The 19227-nt window shown below is 39.0% G+C and overlaps 2 protein-coding genes across 2 annotated transcripts; both read left to right on the top strand.

Moving 5' to 3' along the window:
• The first annotated feature begins 471 nt into the window (after positions 1 to 471).
• adh5 (alcohol dehydrogenase 5) lies at positions 472 to 5705 on the top strand. The gene is made up of 9 exons (XM_022190901.2): positions 472 to 602; positions 1121 to 1222; positions 2673 to 2814; positions 2927 to 3014; positions 3120 to 3339; positions 3915 to 4175; positions 4318 to 4453; positions 4888 to 5026; positions 5514 to 5705. Exons 1-9 carry the CDS (start codon positions 585 to 587, stop codon positions 5536 to 5538), a joined length of 1131 nt encoding a protein of 376 aa, XP_022046593.1. The 5' UTR covers positions 472 to 584; the 3' UTR covers positions 5539 to 5705.
• Positions 5706 to 7253: 1548 nt separating this feature from the next.
• Positions 7254 to 13658, top strand: eif4ea (eukaryotic translation initiation factor 4ea). The gene is made up of 7 exons (XM_022190903.2): positions 7254 to 7376; positions 8769 to 8872; positions 9212 to 9307; positions 9666 to 9729; positions 11000 to 11113; positions 11431 to 11570; positions 12044 to 13658. The coding sequence occupies exons 1-7, from the start codon at positions 7359 to 7361 to the stop codon at positions 12156 to 12158; spliced, it is 651 nt and encodes a 216-aa protein (XP_022046595.2). The 5' UTR covers positions 7254 to 7358; the 3' UTR covers positions 12159 to 13658.
• The last annotated feature ends 5569 nt before the right edge of the window (positions 13659 to 19227 follow it).

The raw sequence follows: 19227 nt of genomic DNA on the forward strand, positions 1-19227 counted from the left end.
TTATTTGCCACGTTTGAGGATGTCCTCTTTATTAATATCCAGTATTTATTTTATTTTATTTTATTTTTATAGCGCCAATTCACAACATGTCATCTTACAGCGCTTTACACAGCAAGGTACAGATATAGAAAATTATTACTGTTCTGTCTTGGTCAAACATGTTCAATAGGTCAAAGTTCCCTTTATTTTTTTAATGATCATTATTTATATACATTTAAAACAACAGACTTTGAGCCAAAGTGTCAGACACTTTGTGTGCAGTAGTAGGAAAAAAATTGTAGATTCTGGATATTTCAGTTAGGGAGAGCCAATTTTAGAGCATAATAATAACAACAACAACAACAGGTATTATTATTAATATTATATAGTGATTTTTAAAAGAAAAAAATAAGTGTAGAAATCAATAACATCTCCCTACATTTCTTTCAGACCCAGATTTGGTTACATCTGCTTTATGAACTACTTTCTTTTCTCTACTGCGGCTGCGCCATTCCCACGCTGAGTGTTCTCGCTTCTGATTGGTCCACACGTTAACTTCTTTACGGCCGCTCATTGCTCCGCCCTCTCGCGCTGAAGGAACCAACATGGAGACAGCTGGCAAAGTAAGTGTAATTCCCACAAAATGTGCAGGAAACTCTTTCAAATGCACTGGTTCTTTAAGTTTTAATTGTGCGATTAAATGCACTTATAGGATGAAAAGCTACTCTGTCAGCTGACGTGCACGTATTAATAACGCGCGTTGAATGAAGTGCTACAAAGACCCTCTGTTCTACTGTTCCAGCACTAATCAGGGATCTTCGTCAGTCAGTCGCAGTAGATTTGCAAGCTGCTGCAATGTTTGTCCAAAGAAATACAGCAGTGGCATGTTTTACGTTATACTATGAGTTGAAAATGTGATTACAAAATGTGCAAACTCCTGTTTAGCATCAAATGCATGAGGTAGTTGAAGGTGAAGCAGAATATTTCTCCCAACTGGAAGTCTTACATAAGCACAAGCTTGGATAGGGTTCAAAGGCCAACTACACTGTGCAGCTGGCTTGACCTTGTCACAGATTCTGCTGAGCTGCAGCTACACATTCAGTTGCATTGTTTGACCACGAAACTTTCTGTGCTTTTTCAGGTGATCAAGTGCAAGGCAGCTGTTGCCTGGGAGCCTGGGAAGCCTCTGTCCATTGAAGAGGTGGAGGTCGCCCCACCAAAGGCCCATGAAGTCCGCATTAAGGTAAACCAAAAGACACTTCTTCATTTAAAAAAAATGCCTGACCCAAATACACCTGTTGCTACATTTTAATAGAGTAGCTCAGCAAAGAGGATCTTTGTAGATTGAAACCAGTTTTAATTTTGTATCGGGCAAGGGCGTCAGTTTGTTTTTAAAAGTGGGGGGGACGGAGACCACAGCACTTTGAGAAAATGTCGAAGAACAGCGGCAAAATACCACAAGCTGGGCTTGAACTCACCACCACCGCACCAAAGGCGGAGGCGCACCCTGTTGAGCTATTGGTACATGCAGGTAGCAGGGTCTGTGGGCCGCTATAGTACAAATTCTCCCGGGCCGAAATTTTGCCCCTACACGGCTCTGGTCGGAGCTTCCACTTGGCACAGGCGCAAATTTAGCATCTGCGCGTTTTTTTTTTGTTTTGTTTTTTAACCTCACGAAGGTGTGCTGCGTGTCTGTGCAACTCTCGGCCGAGTGCGGATGGTGCGTTCAGGAGCGTCGGAATATTCTAGACTACTGAAAATAACTGGGTTTACAACGGCTTACATTTGAAGAATTTGAATGTGTTGGAGACAAAATGACCCCTGATAAAAGTGGGGGGGACACGTCCCCCCCCTAAACTGACGCCTATGGTATCGGGGACATGTTTATCAGCTCGAGAAGCAAAAAATCCCAACAATTTTAATCATCATCATTTGTTTTGTGCTTGCATACTTATTAATAGGTTGGGCCGTATTGTTTGTAAAGTCTGTCACAATAAAATGTTTTATAATAAATCCTTATTGCTAATTTTTGAATGATCTATTAGTTTTAATGAAGGTCAGGAGAAAAAAAAAGATTATTTGAATAGAACTACCTTACTGTGAATGCAGCCACTTAACCTGTTTACCAGAACACACAAATAATAATTTTAATTTTAACACAATCATAAAAAAAGTGTAAAAAAACAAAAACTGTACCATTCGAATTTCATGGTTTTAATATATCAGGCCTCATTTACTTGTATGTCTCTGTACATTCTCTGCATCTTGAACTTGCAGCTTATTGCACATCTGGTTAGATGTCAGACTGTTTATCGTCACCTGTACTTGTGCATGTATAATGGAAATAAAGTTGAATCTAATCTAAAAAATGCACATATGAAAAAATGTACTCATAAAATTAATAAGGACAATGGAATGCTCCCAGTTTTTGCACCTAATGCTTGCCATTAATAAATAACTACTGAGCAATTTCCTTATTATAGTTTTTTATTTTTATAGTTTTTTATACGTTTTTATTGTCTGTATGATAAGCTTATTCTTTTATCTCTCAGGCTTAATTATCATGTTCCATAAATGGGGTGTACCTTGAGTTAAACATTATAGTAGGAAAAGTACTATCGATATTCCACTTTTGCACCTAGAGGCATCTAGCCATGTCTGACATAAACTGATATCAACACTGTACCTGTCAGATCTTTGCCACAGGCGTGTGTCACACTGATGCCTACACTCTAAGTGGCTCTGACCCAGAGGGAATTTTCCCTGTTATCTTGGGACATGAGGGTGCCGGAACAGTCGAGAGCGTCGGTGAGGGTGTCACTAAATTCAAGCCAGGTAGGCAGCAGCCAAAGAAAACATTCACATTTTCATATTTGGTGAACATGTTTATCAATTATAATTCTTTGCGCGTTTCTTTTTTAATTATTGACTGTTCTTTTTCTCTGAGGCGATACTGTCGTCCCCTTGTACGTGCCACAGTGTGGTGAATGCAAATTCTGCAAAAATCCCAAGACCAACCTTTGCCAGAAAATTAGGTAAAGTGTCCACATAAATATATGCAACCTTGAGCTGATGAGGACTTTGTTTCATCACACATTCATGATATTATGTCATTTGTTCCTCGTGCTTGCTCTTTGCAGAATCACCCAAGGTCGGGGCCTGCTCCCTGACGAGACCTCCCGCTTCACCTGCAAGGGAAAGCAAGTGTTTCACTTCATGGGAACCAGCACCTTCTCAGAGTATACTGTAGTGGCTGACATCTCTCTGGCCAAGGTTAATGAGAAGGCTCCACTGGATAAGGTGTGCCTGCTTGGATGTGGCATCTCTACAGGTTACGGTGCTGCTATTAACACTGCCAAGGTGGGTACACAGCTTGTTGGCCATGTGATGAGGCTGCCTTCTTACAATAGATATTTGTTAACAATTCTTTTCTGAAGGGAGTTAAGCACCAAAGTAAAATTGTAATACATTTTTTTCATCTAAAGGTCATTGCACAAAACACGCTTGTCACACAGCGTTGCACTAAAGAGAACAATAAAAAGAGATCCAAATTGTGTTTTTGTTTTTTTTTTTGCAGGTTACAATCTCTAGTGTATCATTCATATGAAATTGTGTAGATCCAGTGTGAATATGAATAGTTGCCAGTCGGTGGGGGTCTTTGTGCAAGCTGCAGTTGTGCTTTTTAACCCCCAAAGTTTCTTTTTGTTTACTAAAAACCTGTTTACATGTACTGGTGGGAAGAATGACCCTGAGACCTGATGTTTCCACTTATTGTCATTTTTGATCCCCACTACTTGCATACATTAAAAAGGGAGAAATCATAATATAAAATGTAAGAAAATCTAATTTGGTTTTCATGCATTGATTTTCTGCTTGCAGAATGATTTAGCAACACTCTGACTCTCACATTGTTGTTCTCTCTAATGCTCGCTCAGGTCGAGCCTGGTTCCACATGCGCAGTGTTTGGCCTTGGAGCTGTTGGTTTGGCTGCCATCATGGGCTGCAAGGTTGCCGGGGCAACCAGGATCATTGGCATAGACATCAACCCTGAAAAGTTTGAGAAAGCCAAGGAGTTTGGTGCCACTGAATTTGTGAACCCGAAGGACCACAGCAAGCCCATCCAGGAGGTTTTGGTGGAGATGACAGATGGGGGTGTGGACTATTCCTTTGAGTGCATTGGAAATGTGCAGATCATGGTGAGACTCAATCTGTGCACACATTTTATTATGCAAAACATGCAGCACATTACATAGACGCAGAAATAAGCAACACAGCAAGAACAGTATTTAAAATCTAGGAACGCTTGAAACCAGCAACTAGATATGCTTATTATTTCAGAGAGCTGCACTGGAGGCCTGCCACAAAGGTTGGGGTGAAAGTGTCATCATCGGGGTAGCCGGAGCTGGACAGGAGATTTCCACCCGACCGTTCCAGCTGGTGACAGGCCGAGTGTGGAGAGGCACAGCCTTTGGAGGTGAGTAACCGTGTTAGAGAATTTATTGTTGTAAAAGGATTAATGTGGTCTGACCGCAATTCCCACTTTCTTTTGCATATTTTAATGTGAGCAAAACTTTATCCTTTATTAAGCAGACTGAAAGATGACAAATTGCTTTGTAATGAAAATGCCATTTATGGTGGTGTTTTATTAGCCTTTGTGTAGTCATGCAATAAATCCGGAAGACATATGCTGCTCTTAAACTTTGAGATTCAGCAAAATATTGTAGTTTTATTTAATTTCTGTTACTTTTAGTTGTTGTACAGAATAAAGCGAGATCAGCCTTTTATTCTATTTTATTTGAGAAAAAAGTGCCTGGCCTTAGGCTTTTTGGTGAAACATGCAGTTCAGACAGTTTAGTTTGCCTAAGTAAAAACTCCAGTTGTTAAAATAGTTTTGATTTTCACCTCCAGGGTGGAAGAGCGTGGAGAGTGTTCCTAAACTGGTAGACGACTACATGAATAAGAAGCTGAAGGTGGACGAGTTTGTGACCCACACCCTGCCGTTTGAGAAGATCAATGAGGGATTTGACCTCATGCATGAAGGAAAAAGGTCTGAAAAGCTCTTAGTTTATGCAGTCGGTGCATGTTAGAAATATGAGCTATTTTCTATTGCAGAAACTGACAGGTTGTTTTATTGTGGCCCAAACCTTTTTGCATGCACCAATTGAGTAACTGCCCCCTGTAGAACTTTTGGAGACTTTGATTGGGGGACAAAAAAGTAATTACTCTTGGATAGATACCGCTGAACAGCAACGAAAACAAAGCTGTGTGGTTCTCTATGCTGGTTGGTTTGTCTTCAACACCAGTCTTCTCCTTTAACACCGCCATCAACTGGCTAACAGAGAAAACCCTCCATTGTTGTATTCTATATCATCTGTGCTTAAAAAAATGGATTTACATGGAGTTGGTTTCTGTCAAAGCCTGTCTTAAATTCCTGCAGTGGAAAGACACTCATTGTCCAAAAATGTCTCTGCGATTTTAATATTAGAGCTTTATTTCTCTAACCTCATGTATTTTCTTTCTTTCCCCCCCCCCAGTATCCGTGCCGTGCTGACTTTCTGAAGTGCCTAAACTGACATCCTTCACATCCGGCCTTTAAACAGTCTCCTTCCATAACTGCAGCACTTCTTTTGATAGCGTCACTTTCGGTATTAAACGTTTTTCATTACCAACACAATGTATGTTAGAAACTGACAAAATGGTGTCAATAAAAACGTTGAAAAAAATCAGATCTCTTCTGTTGCATGTGACTGATTTGATGTTACACTTGCATGTGTGACATTTGGCTGCTGCTCATATTCAGACCCGCCAACAAGTCTTTCTCAACTTTATTTAGTGTGTAACAAGTTCCAAGCATGAGGACAGCATTGTTTGACATTATCACATCCATACTTCTTACATATTATGTAATACAAACATACGCATGCCACACACTAAATGTTATAAAATAAACTTAAGAATGCTGCTTACATATTGCAGCATTTACAAAAAGACAGTTTAATATTTTGAACAAATAAACATTGTTTTAGTGCATTTTGAGTTCACTTCTTGCATCATGCCTCCTGTGGAAACCCAGCTATTGATGTTTGGAGGATTATGCCACCAAGACAACACAGTGAGATTTGTGTGGACCGTAACATGAAGAGCAATATTAAACTGTTCAGTTCTTTAATTTCATTTAGCAAGTGCTTTTATCCAAAGTGATTTACGTCTGAGAGTAGGAACAATACAAGCAAGGAGAAAACATGGATAAGTGCCATAAAGCAAGTTCAAGTGTGATAGGACCTTTCTGCCTACAGGCAGTGTGAGAGGAAATAGGATTTTATTTTTTAAATTTTATTTTAAAACGCTAGAGTGATTCAGTAAAACTGAAAACACATTTTATTGGTCAAACCTGGTTTTAGAGTCCCCTACCTGAACCCCTCAACCTGACAAATTCCCTTTATTACCATTATTAGAGCCATAAAATGCTATATACTAGGTTTAGAAATACTTTACCACTACAGAAAGTTTGGGATGATGGTGACACAACTGTTTAAAATGTACTCCTACATTTTACACTCATACAGTTTATCCAATCTATTGTTAGCACTACATGATTGATTAGAAAGATTGTCTCTCTTTTTTATTTCTTGTCAACCTTCTGTCTTATTCATTTATCTTATCTTTTTACCTATCCTTCCTGCTATGTTGGTGAATTGGTGGAACACTGAGCACTTGTCTTTTGTCTTGTTTGTCACTCAAGCCTGTAAGGTTCAATGTCTGATTTCCTAATAAAATGCCCAACACAATCATTTTTCTGCAAAACAAATCTACTCACAGGCATAAATAAATTCACCTTGAACCTTGAAGGAGGTACAGAAACTGCATGCGGGACAAACCAGCTGAGGAGCAGTTTTTATCTGTTTAGACTTTTAAACTCAAAGGCGTAACCCCCACGGATACTTCCGGATCATTTTTCTCTTGGTCAGACATGGGACAGTCCAACATGTGTGTGTGTGACTTTGATTGTTCTTTCTATTTCTGACTTGTGTTATGTCATGCTTATTGCATATTTGCATTTTTAAGTGCACTATGGGGAGATGCTCCCACCAAATTTGTTGCACAATTATTGTGTACAATGACAATAAAGGCTATTCTATTCTATTCTATTCTATTCTATTCTATTCTGCTTTTTTTCCAGATAGGGCTGGTGTTTATTTTATCTTCATCCATGATGCTTGTTATCAGTCCGTGCAAGAGGATAACAGTATTGTACCCTACAGCTTGGATCAATGTGTACCTTTTCTTGCCATTTGTTTGCGCATGCGTCCTGTCGTGCACCAGATGACCCAATCAGCTATTTTAACACACGCCAAAAAACTGAATGTGATTTCCAGAAGATGGCGACCGCTCTGGTGGTGAGTTCCCTGCGAGACGCTTGTAGCTAAACCACTCAGCGTGGGTTTTTATCCTCCTAGCGACACGTCTGTCCGCGGTTTATCACATTAGTGACAAAAGACAAGTTAGAGGAGGGTTTCCACGCAGTAACAGAAAGCAGCAGAAATTGAGTAAACTTACTACCTCTGACAGGTGACGAAGCTCGCTAGCCAAACTTAGCATCGTAGATTAAAGTCGCTCGCTTTTACATTAATTGCTCCTAATGTTACAGCTTGTAAGGCCGTTTTTTTAAAAAAAAATAAAAAGCCGCTGTATGAAGGCGTGGGCCGAGTAGAGAGCCCAGTTAAAGAGTTAAACTCCGAGGCTTGGATGAATGAGAGGACGCTCACTCCGGTAACGTTAACAACGCTGTCAAGTGTCCGGTGTGTTCCAGCTAAGGTGCAAACTTCATGCTACTGCCTAGCAACAATGCTGTTAGCCAAATTCAGATGCAGTCAACAAAAAGGTGGACAGTGATGCTTATTATGCAGCCTGAAACAGCTGCATAACAGCCAGAGAGGATTGTCAGTAGCTCTGCAAGTTTTCAAAGCATTTTGAGTTTTTCCACTTGGAGGTTTGGTGGGTTTTAAGGTGTCCCTGAGAGTGGCAGGTCAATGCAGATGAGCCACAACATTAAACCACTGACAGGTGAAGTGAGTAATACTGATCATTCTGTTACAATGCTGGGAAAACTTTGATATTCATGTGGATGTTACTTGGACACATCTATCTAAACATTAATCTTATCTGAGCACACAACTGGCACATGAACCCAAGCCGTTGAACCTGCTGCCAAATTTCTCAGATTTCAGTACGATCAAGCATCCACACTATGTGCCAGAACAAGCTAGATCTACGTAGGACTCAAAAGATCCGCTGCCAACATCAAACATCACACGACACACCTACAGGCCCTATATATGTCCCTATGATCTTAGCTGGGTGTTTTTGATGTTGTGTGCATGTAAAAGCAGTTTGTTTTCATCCAAACCTCAGCTGCCAAAGTCCTTAGTGCACGTAGATGCGCAGAAATTAAAGTGTCTTTCTCACGGGTGTGTATCCGAACTAATGAATTTTAAATTTTCTTTTTAAAGAATGAAATTAATTGGGTCTGCTATGCCAAAAATGCTCTATAAAGAGGCAAAATACAAAAATGTCCTCTCCAAAGCTGCAAAGCTCCTCATACATTCCAATCTACAGTACAGGGCACTCACACATACTCTAATAAATTTAAACTTCAAAGGATGAGTTAGTCGCAGTGTAAAATTGCTGGCAGCTGTCGTCATAAATGTTGCACAGGAAACATGACAATTTCTAACAGTATTTCTTTTCTTTTAAATGTAAAGCATCGTTGTGCCTTTCTTGTTTTCTAGGTGTCAACTTCAGTTCCTTCAAACTCTGGAAAGGAAAAATGCGAAACAGCCATTCAGAAGGTTGTGAATCCTGATGCGTACATAAAACATCCTTTACAGAACAAGTACGTTTCTTTTCCCTTCTGTTTCTTTTTGCCCGATGGACTCAAGAAGTTGCAATTACATTTGTAGAAAACTTTTCAAAGAAATTCAGGAATATAGGTTAGATTACAGTCACAGCCCAGCTGGGGTTTTAGAGTTTAAGAAGAGTGATGTTGCCATTAATTAATACTGCTATAGTCAAGGAGGGTACTAAAAATGTAGTAGATTTTGAGCAGGTATGTCTCTTCCTACTATCAAGTAGAAGAGGTGTATTGAAAGTTTGTCTGTGTTAATATTCTAGATGACAAATGAAGGCAACACACAGATATGTTCTAGTAAGGCATTTATTCTTTGATTTCCAGGTGGGCTCTTTGGTTTTTCAAGAATGATAAAAGCAAAACATGGCAAGCCAACCTTCGTCTCATCTCCAAATTTGACACTGTGGAAGACTTCTGGGCGTAAGTATATTACCGCCTTGTGCTTCAGCGCTGTAAAATTACACAACCTGTTCATAATCGTATTTGTTGCAAATGTGTTTCAATTTATTAGGAGTGGAAAATTAAATTTCTCTCTTAGTGGTAGACATTGCAGATTAGTTGATATTGAATACTAATCATAATCAGGTTCTTTTAGTTTTCCGTTACACACTCCTCTCCCTTTCGTTGTCGCCTTCATCTGTTTCAGTCTTGTTTCTGTGAAAAAAGGAAATATTTGATCTTTAATTTTTTTTCTCTTTTGTCACCAAGACAAGGCTGTCTGCAGTTGTTTACACAGGAATTTGCACTAAGTACTAAAAATATCCTCTTTCCTTCCCAGATTATATAATCACATTCAGCTATCGAGTAACTTGATGTCTGGCTGTGACTATTCACTCTTTAAGGTAGGAGTGCTTTTGCCACTGTCTTTCACAAGTTCACAGTTAAACTCACTTAAAACTTCAATCTGTACATTGTGTTAGCTTTCATTTTTATTGAATAGTCCCTTTCATAGGGGAGCTGGATAGAGATAAAATTTCAGTTTTAGCTGTTGAAACCCAAAATACATACAATTTCTTTCTGATCCATCTTCTTACAAAATAAGCACGGGTGTTACATGGTCTGATGAGAAATTTTGCTCTAGATTTGCTGATTTATGATCCTCTTTGATTTGTGATGCATTCGATGGAGGGAATTGAAGCACATTTTATTACAGGTAGTAGCAGCAAGTCGGGCTACACTTCACTCCACTTTATCTTCTCTGGTGGCCACAAAGAGCTCATGAAAAAAAGTCTGTTATGATTATCAATCAAGACGAAAACTATACCCAGTCTGTCAGACGGATAGAAACGGAGTATGCAAAGGAGGCAGCGTCTTTTACAGTACGGTCGAGAAATCATTGTTGGAAAATGGGGCTTGCTACAAAGGTTTTACTCATTTTTAATGAAGTATTGCCACAGTACAGGGTGTTTTAATGAATGGCAATCTTTGTGCAGTCACTTGTTATGTTAAGCTTTTGAATTCTTATAATGCCGCATCCAGGGTGTTCTCTTGTTTTCTCAAAGAACTGAGGGGGGAAAAAAGCTCAACTGTTCTGTTCTCGACAAAAACTGCCTAAAGTTAACCACTTAACTTCCAGCCGTCCTTTTTTAATATAAAGAGCTAAAAGCTCAGAGGCATTTAGTGTGTTAGAATTCCACACTGAAAATACTGGGCAGCACATAGTGACTCAACTGGTATGTGCCCCTTTAAACAACCCTATATATCAATACAATACAGAGCTATTACTGCTGGTGCTGCTATTGTTGCTGTGGTAATGGTGTCTTTAGAATGGTGTACACCGTCTGAATTGTGAGGCTTTATGCTTCCAGTTGATGTCTCAGAAGAGGCCAACACCATTTAATATACAACAGCGGAATTTTTACTTGGCCTGCATTTGGGCCAGTGTGTGTGTTACGCGGTTAAATCCCAACATGGCTTGTTGTTTTAACCTCATTAACGGGTTCAGTGCAAGCACATCACAGTGCCTAAATGAAAAGCCCACTCTGCTGCTGTTCTGCTGTATCTGGAGACTCTTATGACTTAAGCACTGCATGCTTCAGCTAGTAGATCAGTGCATCTCTGCACTATGTGTATTTTCATAAATTCATATTCTTGTCGTGTGTTTGACTACAGGATGGGATTGAGCCCATGTGGGAGGACGAGAAGAACCGACGCGGTGGCCGCTGGCTGATTACTCTGTCCAAGCAGCAACGAAAATCAGATCTTGACCGGTTCTGGTTGGAGACGGTATGCTCACGTTTGAGTATTTGTCATTTGAATTCCCTTATTTTTCACACATCTATTGGCCTTTTTTGGGGAAGACAGTTTGACATATCACAGTAGGAAAAGCACAGGTGTAACCAATATACATGAACAACTTAAATTATTTAGATGTGTTGTGAAATTAGGTCACTTGAATACAACCAACCCATCCTACTCTAACAACTGCTTTTCCTAAGAGCGAGTCAGTGACTCCTTGGATTAAGGCCCATCATGTGCTAATTGCATCTGATCAGGAACGGTCGCAGTAACGAGGCTTTTGAATATGCCTGATTTTCCTGCAGCTGTTGTGTCTTGTGGGTGAAGCGTTTGATGATTACAGCGACGATGTTTGTGGAGCCGTCATCAACGTCCGAGCCAAAGGAGATAAAATAGCCATTTGGACCACAGAGTATGAAAACAAAGACGCCATCACACACATAGGGTGAGCTGAAGACGCCGCAAGTACCGATGACAAATTTGTTGAAAGAAAATCAGCAATACATTAAGTCCTCGTTAGCTTTTATATGTTTTCATAGATATAACCATTATTTTTTGTTGTTGTTGTTGCCTGGCGCTTAACTTAATTTTTGCTCCCTTGTACACTTATAGATGCCCATTTAGCCTAATGGCTGGACAGGAAACCCCACGATTAGGTTTCAGTGTTTAAGACCTTTGGAAAAAAATCCCTCTGGGCAAACATTAAAGATGCAGCATCATTTGTATAATGGTTCAGAATTCGATTAGAAGCTTGCTACAGCAGATGCAGTAATGGAGCCAACACTATAGAGACTAAAGTGTTGTAAAGACCAGTGTCTGTATGACCTTCATTTGTCTCTTATGGCTGCCACATAGAAATGTTTAGTAATCTTTTTCTTTGTGCATCTCCTAACATGCTATACATGTATGTTGTTTTAGGCGTGTGTATAAGGAAAGGTTAGGCGTCCCGCCAAAAGTGATCATTGGCTACCAGTCACACGCAGACACAGCCACAAAGAGCGGCTCCACAACCAAGAACAAATTTGTTGCCTGAGGACCTGAGGATTCATCAACCAAGAAAATGTTTTTTTTTGGTCTGTCAGCAGAGATTTTCTGTTATGTTTCCATGAATGTAACTGTCAAGTTTAACTGCCCAAAAAAAACCCATTTGAAATGGAGATAAAATAACTTCTTTCACATTTGCCTGTTGGTTGACACTTTACCAAAGCTTTTGTTTATGGTGACAGTATGTGCAGTCAGAAATGTAGCACTTATAGCACTTGTTTGGTTTTTGTGGTCGTGGGCTGAAGATGGCAGCTTTAATTTTGTAACGCAGATGGGGAAATTTGATTTATCAAGCCCTTTAGTGTAAACCGATCATTTTTGTTCAATTACTTAACATTAAAGGCACCAATTAAAGTAAAAGGTTTTTAGTTTGGTATGAAGTGTACATTTTAGTACTGTACGTCACCCAGTTTGCAGGATCAGTATACAGATTTACTGAAGGTTTTGGTGCAGTCAATATTTTAACCATACATTTGAATTCTACCTACATCTTCTGGAAAATAGCAGAAATTTAGCACAGTGACAGGAACCTTGGTTCACCTTGTTTTCATAGTCAGACAATGCATTAACGTCTTTGTGCAGTTGTCATGCAATTTTGGGAAGTTGGACATCTTTAGAAGTCGCTTTATCGACAATGTTGATAGGTCTGAGTTTAAACTGTCCAGTTTCTTTTCAGGCAGCTTGGGCAATATGAAAACTGTTAAAACTGGGATGTTCATTAACATCTCAGTTTTGGATGCTTGTGGTGTTTCACGATGAGTGTCTGATATTCTGAAGGTCAAATCTTAGCCACTATAACCTTGAGCTATACTTTTTACAGTAAAATGGACCAACAAGCGAAGTTAATCCTATGTCATACTTAGATTTTCCACTACAACAAACATTCTATAAATGTCAGCTGTTAACACCTGAGGTTTTTGAGTGTCATTGAGGGTTTTAAGTTGCAGACCGCACAAAGATCTCACAAGGAAAGATAGTTCTACCACAGTATGTCTTAAATGAATTTTCCAAATATACATACCTAACAGTATTTCTGTTTCTTTTTTCTTGTGCCAGAGCCATATTTTTGTGTTCAGTTTGAAAGTTTACTTTTTTTGGGGATGAGTTTACATTGATCTGCTGCTTTTGATGAAGTTTACATAGTGTAACTATTTCCATTCCAGACTTCGTTTTCTATGTGATAAAAGCAGAACGAATATTGTTTGGAGGGACTGAACGGTGCCTTTTATGTAAAACCCTGCCCCATATTTCTGAGTTTCTGAAATGTACAAAGAAGCAATGTAAATAAACTTGTACAGTGAAGTACGTTCTCTCAAAAGAGAGGCTGTGAGCCAATCATTATCAGTGTGTCACACAGAACAAAGCACTCTGTTTTGAAAGGAAGTTTAATGGAATTTGAAGGCCTTTTTTCTGTATACTCCTACTTATTGTGTGTGATGTTATAAAAAGTCAAAATGACACTGATAAAGAATTGCTAATGATGTGGAAATCTTGTGCTTTGGAAGATGGAAACACATCACTACCATTTAATGTGGGAAAGGCTGTTTTTTAAAGTTCCATTTATTGTCCCAGTGATCCTCTATGCCAGTGGTTCTCAACCTTGTTCCTCAGGACCCCATGTCCTGCATGTTTTAGATGCTTCCCTGCTCCAACACACCTGATTCAAATGATCAGGCTCGTTATCAGGCTTCTGCAGAGGCTTGACGAGCTGATCATTTGAATCAGGTGTGTTGGAGCAGGGAAGCATCTAAAACATGCAGGACATGGGGTCCTGAGGAACAGGGTTGAGAACCACTGCTCTATGCAACCACAGGCCACTTCAGTCTCCCTATCACTGAATAAGGCCGTGCAAAAACAAGGTTTCTCATCCTGTTCCTCAGTGAGGAAAGGAAAGCTGCTGTAAGTAATGACCATCATAAAGTCACCCCTGTATCTTTCTCCACTGACATTAAGTGCTGGGTGTGTGTGTTCAGCTTTTTATTGGCTTTGTTACTATATTAAGGTAGATTAAGAGATTTCTGTAGTAACTGCAGCTACTGTAATTTACGGCCCTCACCTTTATTAGGCTACACAAATTGCAGTTTGGCTTAAGGGGGCTTTAAGTAATCTATGGCATCCTATCTGAGAGCAACAGCAGCACAGCCCATCCCGTCCATTTAAAATAAGTTTCCTTGTAATTGTCACTATCTATCAACCCACATTTTCACACCAGAGACAACCAGGAGGAAATTAGAAGAGAGGTTTGCAGAAGTGTCTCTTGGGGTTGTGAGGAAGGGGTTTATCTCACAATGAAGAACACAACAAGCAGCCTATGTTATTACGTGTTATTGCGTTTTTGTTGTGTCGCTGTTAGAGATTCACACCACTATGTACCACTGTTGGAACAGCAGAACATAACTGGACATATTAGTTGTTTCTGGCTCTTCAGTAGCTGAAAACGATAAACGATAAAACTAGACTTTAGTAAGAGAAGCTCTTTGGCACAGTGACACAGGCACTTACATCTCATGTTGTGTATATACGGTAAGTTAAACAGAAATAGTGATGGCCCAATATCTCTGACAAGCTCTCATGCACAAGGTCTTCCCCAATTCAAGCTGAATTGCAAAATCAGATGATGTTGAAAGAACATGGTGTGGGCAGTTGCCAGGTGATATGGAATTTTTCTGTTTGTCATTTTGTGATTGTGTCAAGAGGTTTGTCAGTGCCTTATGTGTGAACTGTAGTTCAGTTGAAAATGATATTCAAAAAGGCATTCAGCTGACACTATGGCCAGATAACTGAATTTGGTAAATCCCTTTCTTTGTGTGTAAGCTTGTATTCTACGTGTCCATTCACATGTTTTTATGGACTGGTATGTCAGACCATTATGATTGTATGTCCATTTGAAAAGCTGTAAATCCTGCCTGGTGGACTTTTTTTCCCCGGTGTTTTCATACCCAGGGGCGGATTCCAGATTAATTTTAGTGTGTGTGGGGGGGCACAGGGGGTTACCGAAAAAATGAAAGCTGCAACTGACCTCTCGCTTTTACAAAGTACTTTTCATGCATTTTTTTGGTTCTTTAACCCAGTAGGATAGCTATATTTGACCTTTTCATTTTGGACTGTTAACATCAAATTATGATGGACTTGTTTCCTCGTTTATGTGAATTACAGCATCATTAGCTGCAGCATCACCCTGTTATATAAAACTGGTAAGCTCATCGACAGTATCCTGAGGGCAATTAAGTGACAAATATTGTGCAAGAACAGCACTATATACAACCCTGTCAGTTTCCACTTCTTAGATTGTTTACGGACAGTCATCACACCTAAAATAAGAAGTAATATTCTGTACTTTTAGCAACTAGTTCTCAGCTGTAAACCAGAAACATCGTAGGGTTCTGTATGCTAATCAGTCTAAATCAAAATGAGTACTACCCAATACACAGTGAACAACAACAATCTATACCCTTGATCTCTGGTAAAAAAAAAAAAAAAAAATCTTAAATGTGCTGTGTATTAATGTAAATTTTAATATACAGTAAGCAGCACTACATTTACATAGTATGCATTTAATATGCATTTAATTTTCCGGCGATGAATTGGGGTCTATGGAGCAAAAGCTTTTTGGAGCCAACCCTAGCAGACAGCGTGATATTGCAAGTTTTTGACACTTTCGGGTGGGCTTCATTTTTGGAGCCAGATGCTACGTCCATCTTTATATACAGTCTATGGTCGCTCCTCAGCGACCCTCAACAGCTGGTTGTAATTTTTTTGGACAACACACCATACTATGACATTTTTACAATGGTTCTACTATGGAACCAGTTTGACATATTCAGGCATTCTTTGTGTGAAAACTCAGAGATTTCAGGTATCACAAGGTGATTTTCAACTTTCTTTGCAAACTTTCTAAATTTACTAAATTTACTTCACTAAGTCAGCCCTCTGCACTTCCAGTAAGCTGTGTTCCTATTGGCTGTCCAGGTGGCTGCCTGGTGTTATCAGGAACACCTGAGCAGCTGAGTGTCTTCCTGCTTAATTTGGGTGCAGTCAAACATTCCCTCTGCTTCTCTTCACTGAACCGGGTTTGGTTCTGTTGCTTTAGTTTGTTCTTTAGGCGTTGGCTTGCAGCTTCCAGCAGTAAAATCCTCTTTAATGTGTTTCTTGGTGTGTTTTAAGGCTTTGTACTGGATAGTTGTCTTGGTAAATGTGGTTCTTTAGCCACAGTTAGCACATGGTGCTAATGTCTTTAGCCACAGTTAGCACATGGTGCTAATGTGTGCAGTGATTAGTGGATTTGGTGCAGCTGAGTTGTTTGTCTTTATCTTGGCTGTAGTGAGTCTTTAGAGGTTTTTGGTCAGACACATTCTGTATTCTTATTTGTGACTCAACGTTGGCTGTGGAGAAGGTAAGAGTTCCTGTCCTGATTCTCTGTTTAAATAGGTTCTCTGGTAGGCTGCAGGAGACTTTAGCGTTTGGATTGTGCTAGTTTGTTTTTTTATATGGTTTCATTTGGACGATTATCTTGAGCCCCCTCCGTGTGGTTTAGTGAGGTTTTCTGTAACGGTTCTACAAAGCAACCTGCAGCAGAAGAGACTTTGAGAGTTTTTAGGAAGTTCTGGAGACCAGACTTGGGAGCGGCAGAAACATTTGTCAGCAGTTTGAGCAGGAAAAAATTGAGCTTCTTGACCCGTGTGGTGAGGTCCTGTACAAAGTTTGCGCAGGTTGTCAAGAGTCTGTAGTTCTTTGATCTGAAAGCACCAGAAGAGTCGACTCATTAAAGGAGAACGGGAGATATTGTTGGTTTCTGTCGCTCTGTAGTTTCCTTAGACTGAATATCAAATTTCTATTTTAAATGATTTACTGTGTGAGCCCAAGAAGACTTCAATAAACTCCCTCCATTCCCTGGACACATATTTTATTACCTTGTTGAATCTTTTTTTTTTGTTTGTTTTTGGGTTTTAATCATAGTTTTAGCATAGTTTTTTCTCTTTGCTTGTTTAGTTTTGTCATCTGTGTGAAAGGTGCTAAACAAATAAAGTTGAATTGATAAACTGAATAACTGACTAACTCATGATTGTGACAACAGAAATGTTTTCATTGTGATTTAAGGGTTTGTTTTATGTCTAAGGTTGGGTTAAAATATTAACAGAATAAAAATTAAAGAAGTAAACTACATTAAAAACAAATCAAAGGGAAAAAAGCATTTAATAAAATTAAACTTTAATTCAATAAATTATATTAAAGACAAAACATTTAATTAAATGGAAGATACAAAATATAATTATGAAATTAAATGTTTTTTCAACAAAATAAACATTCAAAAAATAAAACATTTAATTAGATTATTAAACCTTTAAAAAGACAAAACATTTAATTAAAAAATAAATGTTTAATTTGAAAACAATCTTAATGACAATAAAACTTTGAATAGGAATTAAACAGAAAATACAATGAAGCATTTAAAAAGAAAAACCTTAAAGATTTAATCTAAAAATGAAACATTGGGAAAGAAAAGGAAATTTTTCAAACAAGCCGATAAAACATTTGGAAAAAACAATTAAACATTAAAAAGACAAAACATTTCAAAATCAGACATTAGAAAAGAATAAAAGGTGAGAAAAGAGCAAAACTAAACATTTAATAAGAATCAAACTAAAGACAAAACATTTGAAAAGACACCAGTTAGACTTTAGAAGATCAAATTAAACAGAAGAGACAAAACGATCAAAAAGAGCAAAAACGGATCAATCAATCTTTATTTATAAAGCACTTTTCATACATTAGAAATGCAGCACAAAGTGCTTTACATAGAATAAAACGCACGGAGAATAAAAGACACACACACACACACACACACACACACACACACACACACACACACACACACACACACACACACACACACACACACACACACACACAGGCGCTTTCCCAAAGAACCCACCCCCATTCCCACCCCCTCATCCACCCGCCTAGATGAAATACAAACGTAACAACATGGGTTGGCTGAGCACAGAGGAACCAGGTCGAGGAAACACCATCTAAAGGTCTTAAAGCGTTTTCTAGTCTGAAATGAAAACATCAAGTTGTTTCTTCAAACTTCAAACATTTCCTCTTTCTATGTTTTTGATTTGATTGTGGACAGATTTACTAAGTGCTCATTTCAGAAAACTGCTTTCCAGATATTCTACTTGTAGATGAAGGCATCGATCAAACTAATGTTACCTTCTGATCTCCACAAACTTTACTGTTCAGTGAAGAGAATCAAAGTTTGTTCAGGATTTCTAAAGAACCCACAGGTGAAGGTCTGAGAAGAACTCAGATGGATGGTCTAAATGTGAAATCAAGACTCATGGTCACAAGTTTTAAGGCTTCTGTGAACCAGCAAGTTCAAACTAACAGAAAGGTACCGAGAAATTTTAAAGATTTCAGTCCTCATACTGTCTGAAGGTTCAAACTCACAGGGAACTACTCAAGAACTTTTAAGATTTCAGTCCTCAGACTGTCTAAAGGTTCAAACTAACACAGAACTACTCAGGAACTTAGAAGATGTCAGTCCTTGGACTGACTGAAAGTTAAATCTAACAGAGATCTATTGTGGGACTTAGAAAATTTCAGCCCTCAGACTGTGTGAAAGCTCAGGTCCTGAGGACTAGGGAGGTGTAGAGGCTTTGGAAAGTCTTGGAACTGAGGGCTCAACCCTCCAGCACAAAGGCTGAAGTCCAACCTCCTGAGAAAAATGGTCGAAACAAGACACAAGTTGAAAAAAAACCTTGAAAACAACAAAAAATAGATGATAAATGTGCAAAAAAAGAAGGTTTAGTATCTGAGCAAGTAGCTCAGGGGAATAAGAGGAAAGACTACAAAGTGGAAGGTAGCAGGTTCAAGACCCACCACTGGCATTTTTCTTTCTTTTCTTTGTCTAAGTTTTTCAAAAAATTTAAGAAGGGTTGGGTCTTGAACCAGCAACCTGCAGCTCCATAGGCTAACCCTTAACTCACTGAGCTACAGATAGATTAAAAAAATATAATTTCGTCCTCCCTTTGTCATCGTAGTTTCCAAGCGACCAC

The sequence above is a fragment of the Acanthochromis polyacanthus genome, chromosome 10, assembly GCF_021347895.1.
Source record: "Acanthochromis polyacanthus isolate Apoly-LR-REF ecotype Palm Island chromosome 10, KAUST_Apoly_ChrSc, whole genome shotgun sequence".
Taxonomy (NCBI): domain Eukaryota; kingdom Metazoa; phylum Chordata; class Actinopteri; family Pomacentridae; genus Acanthochromis; species Acanthochromis polyacanthus.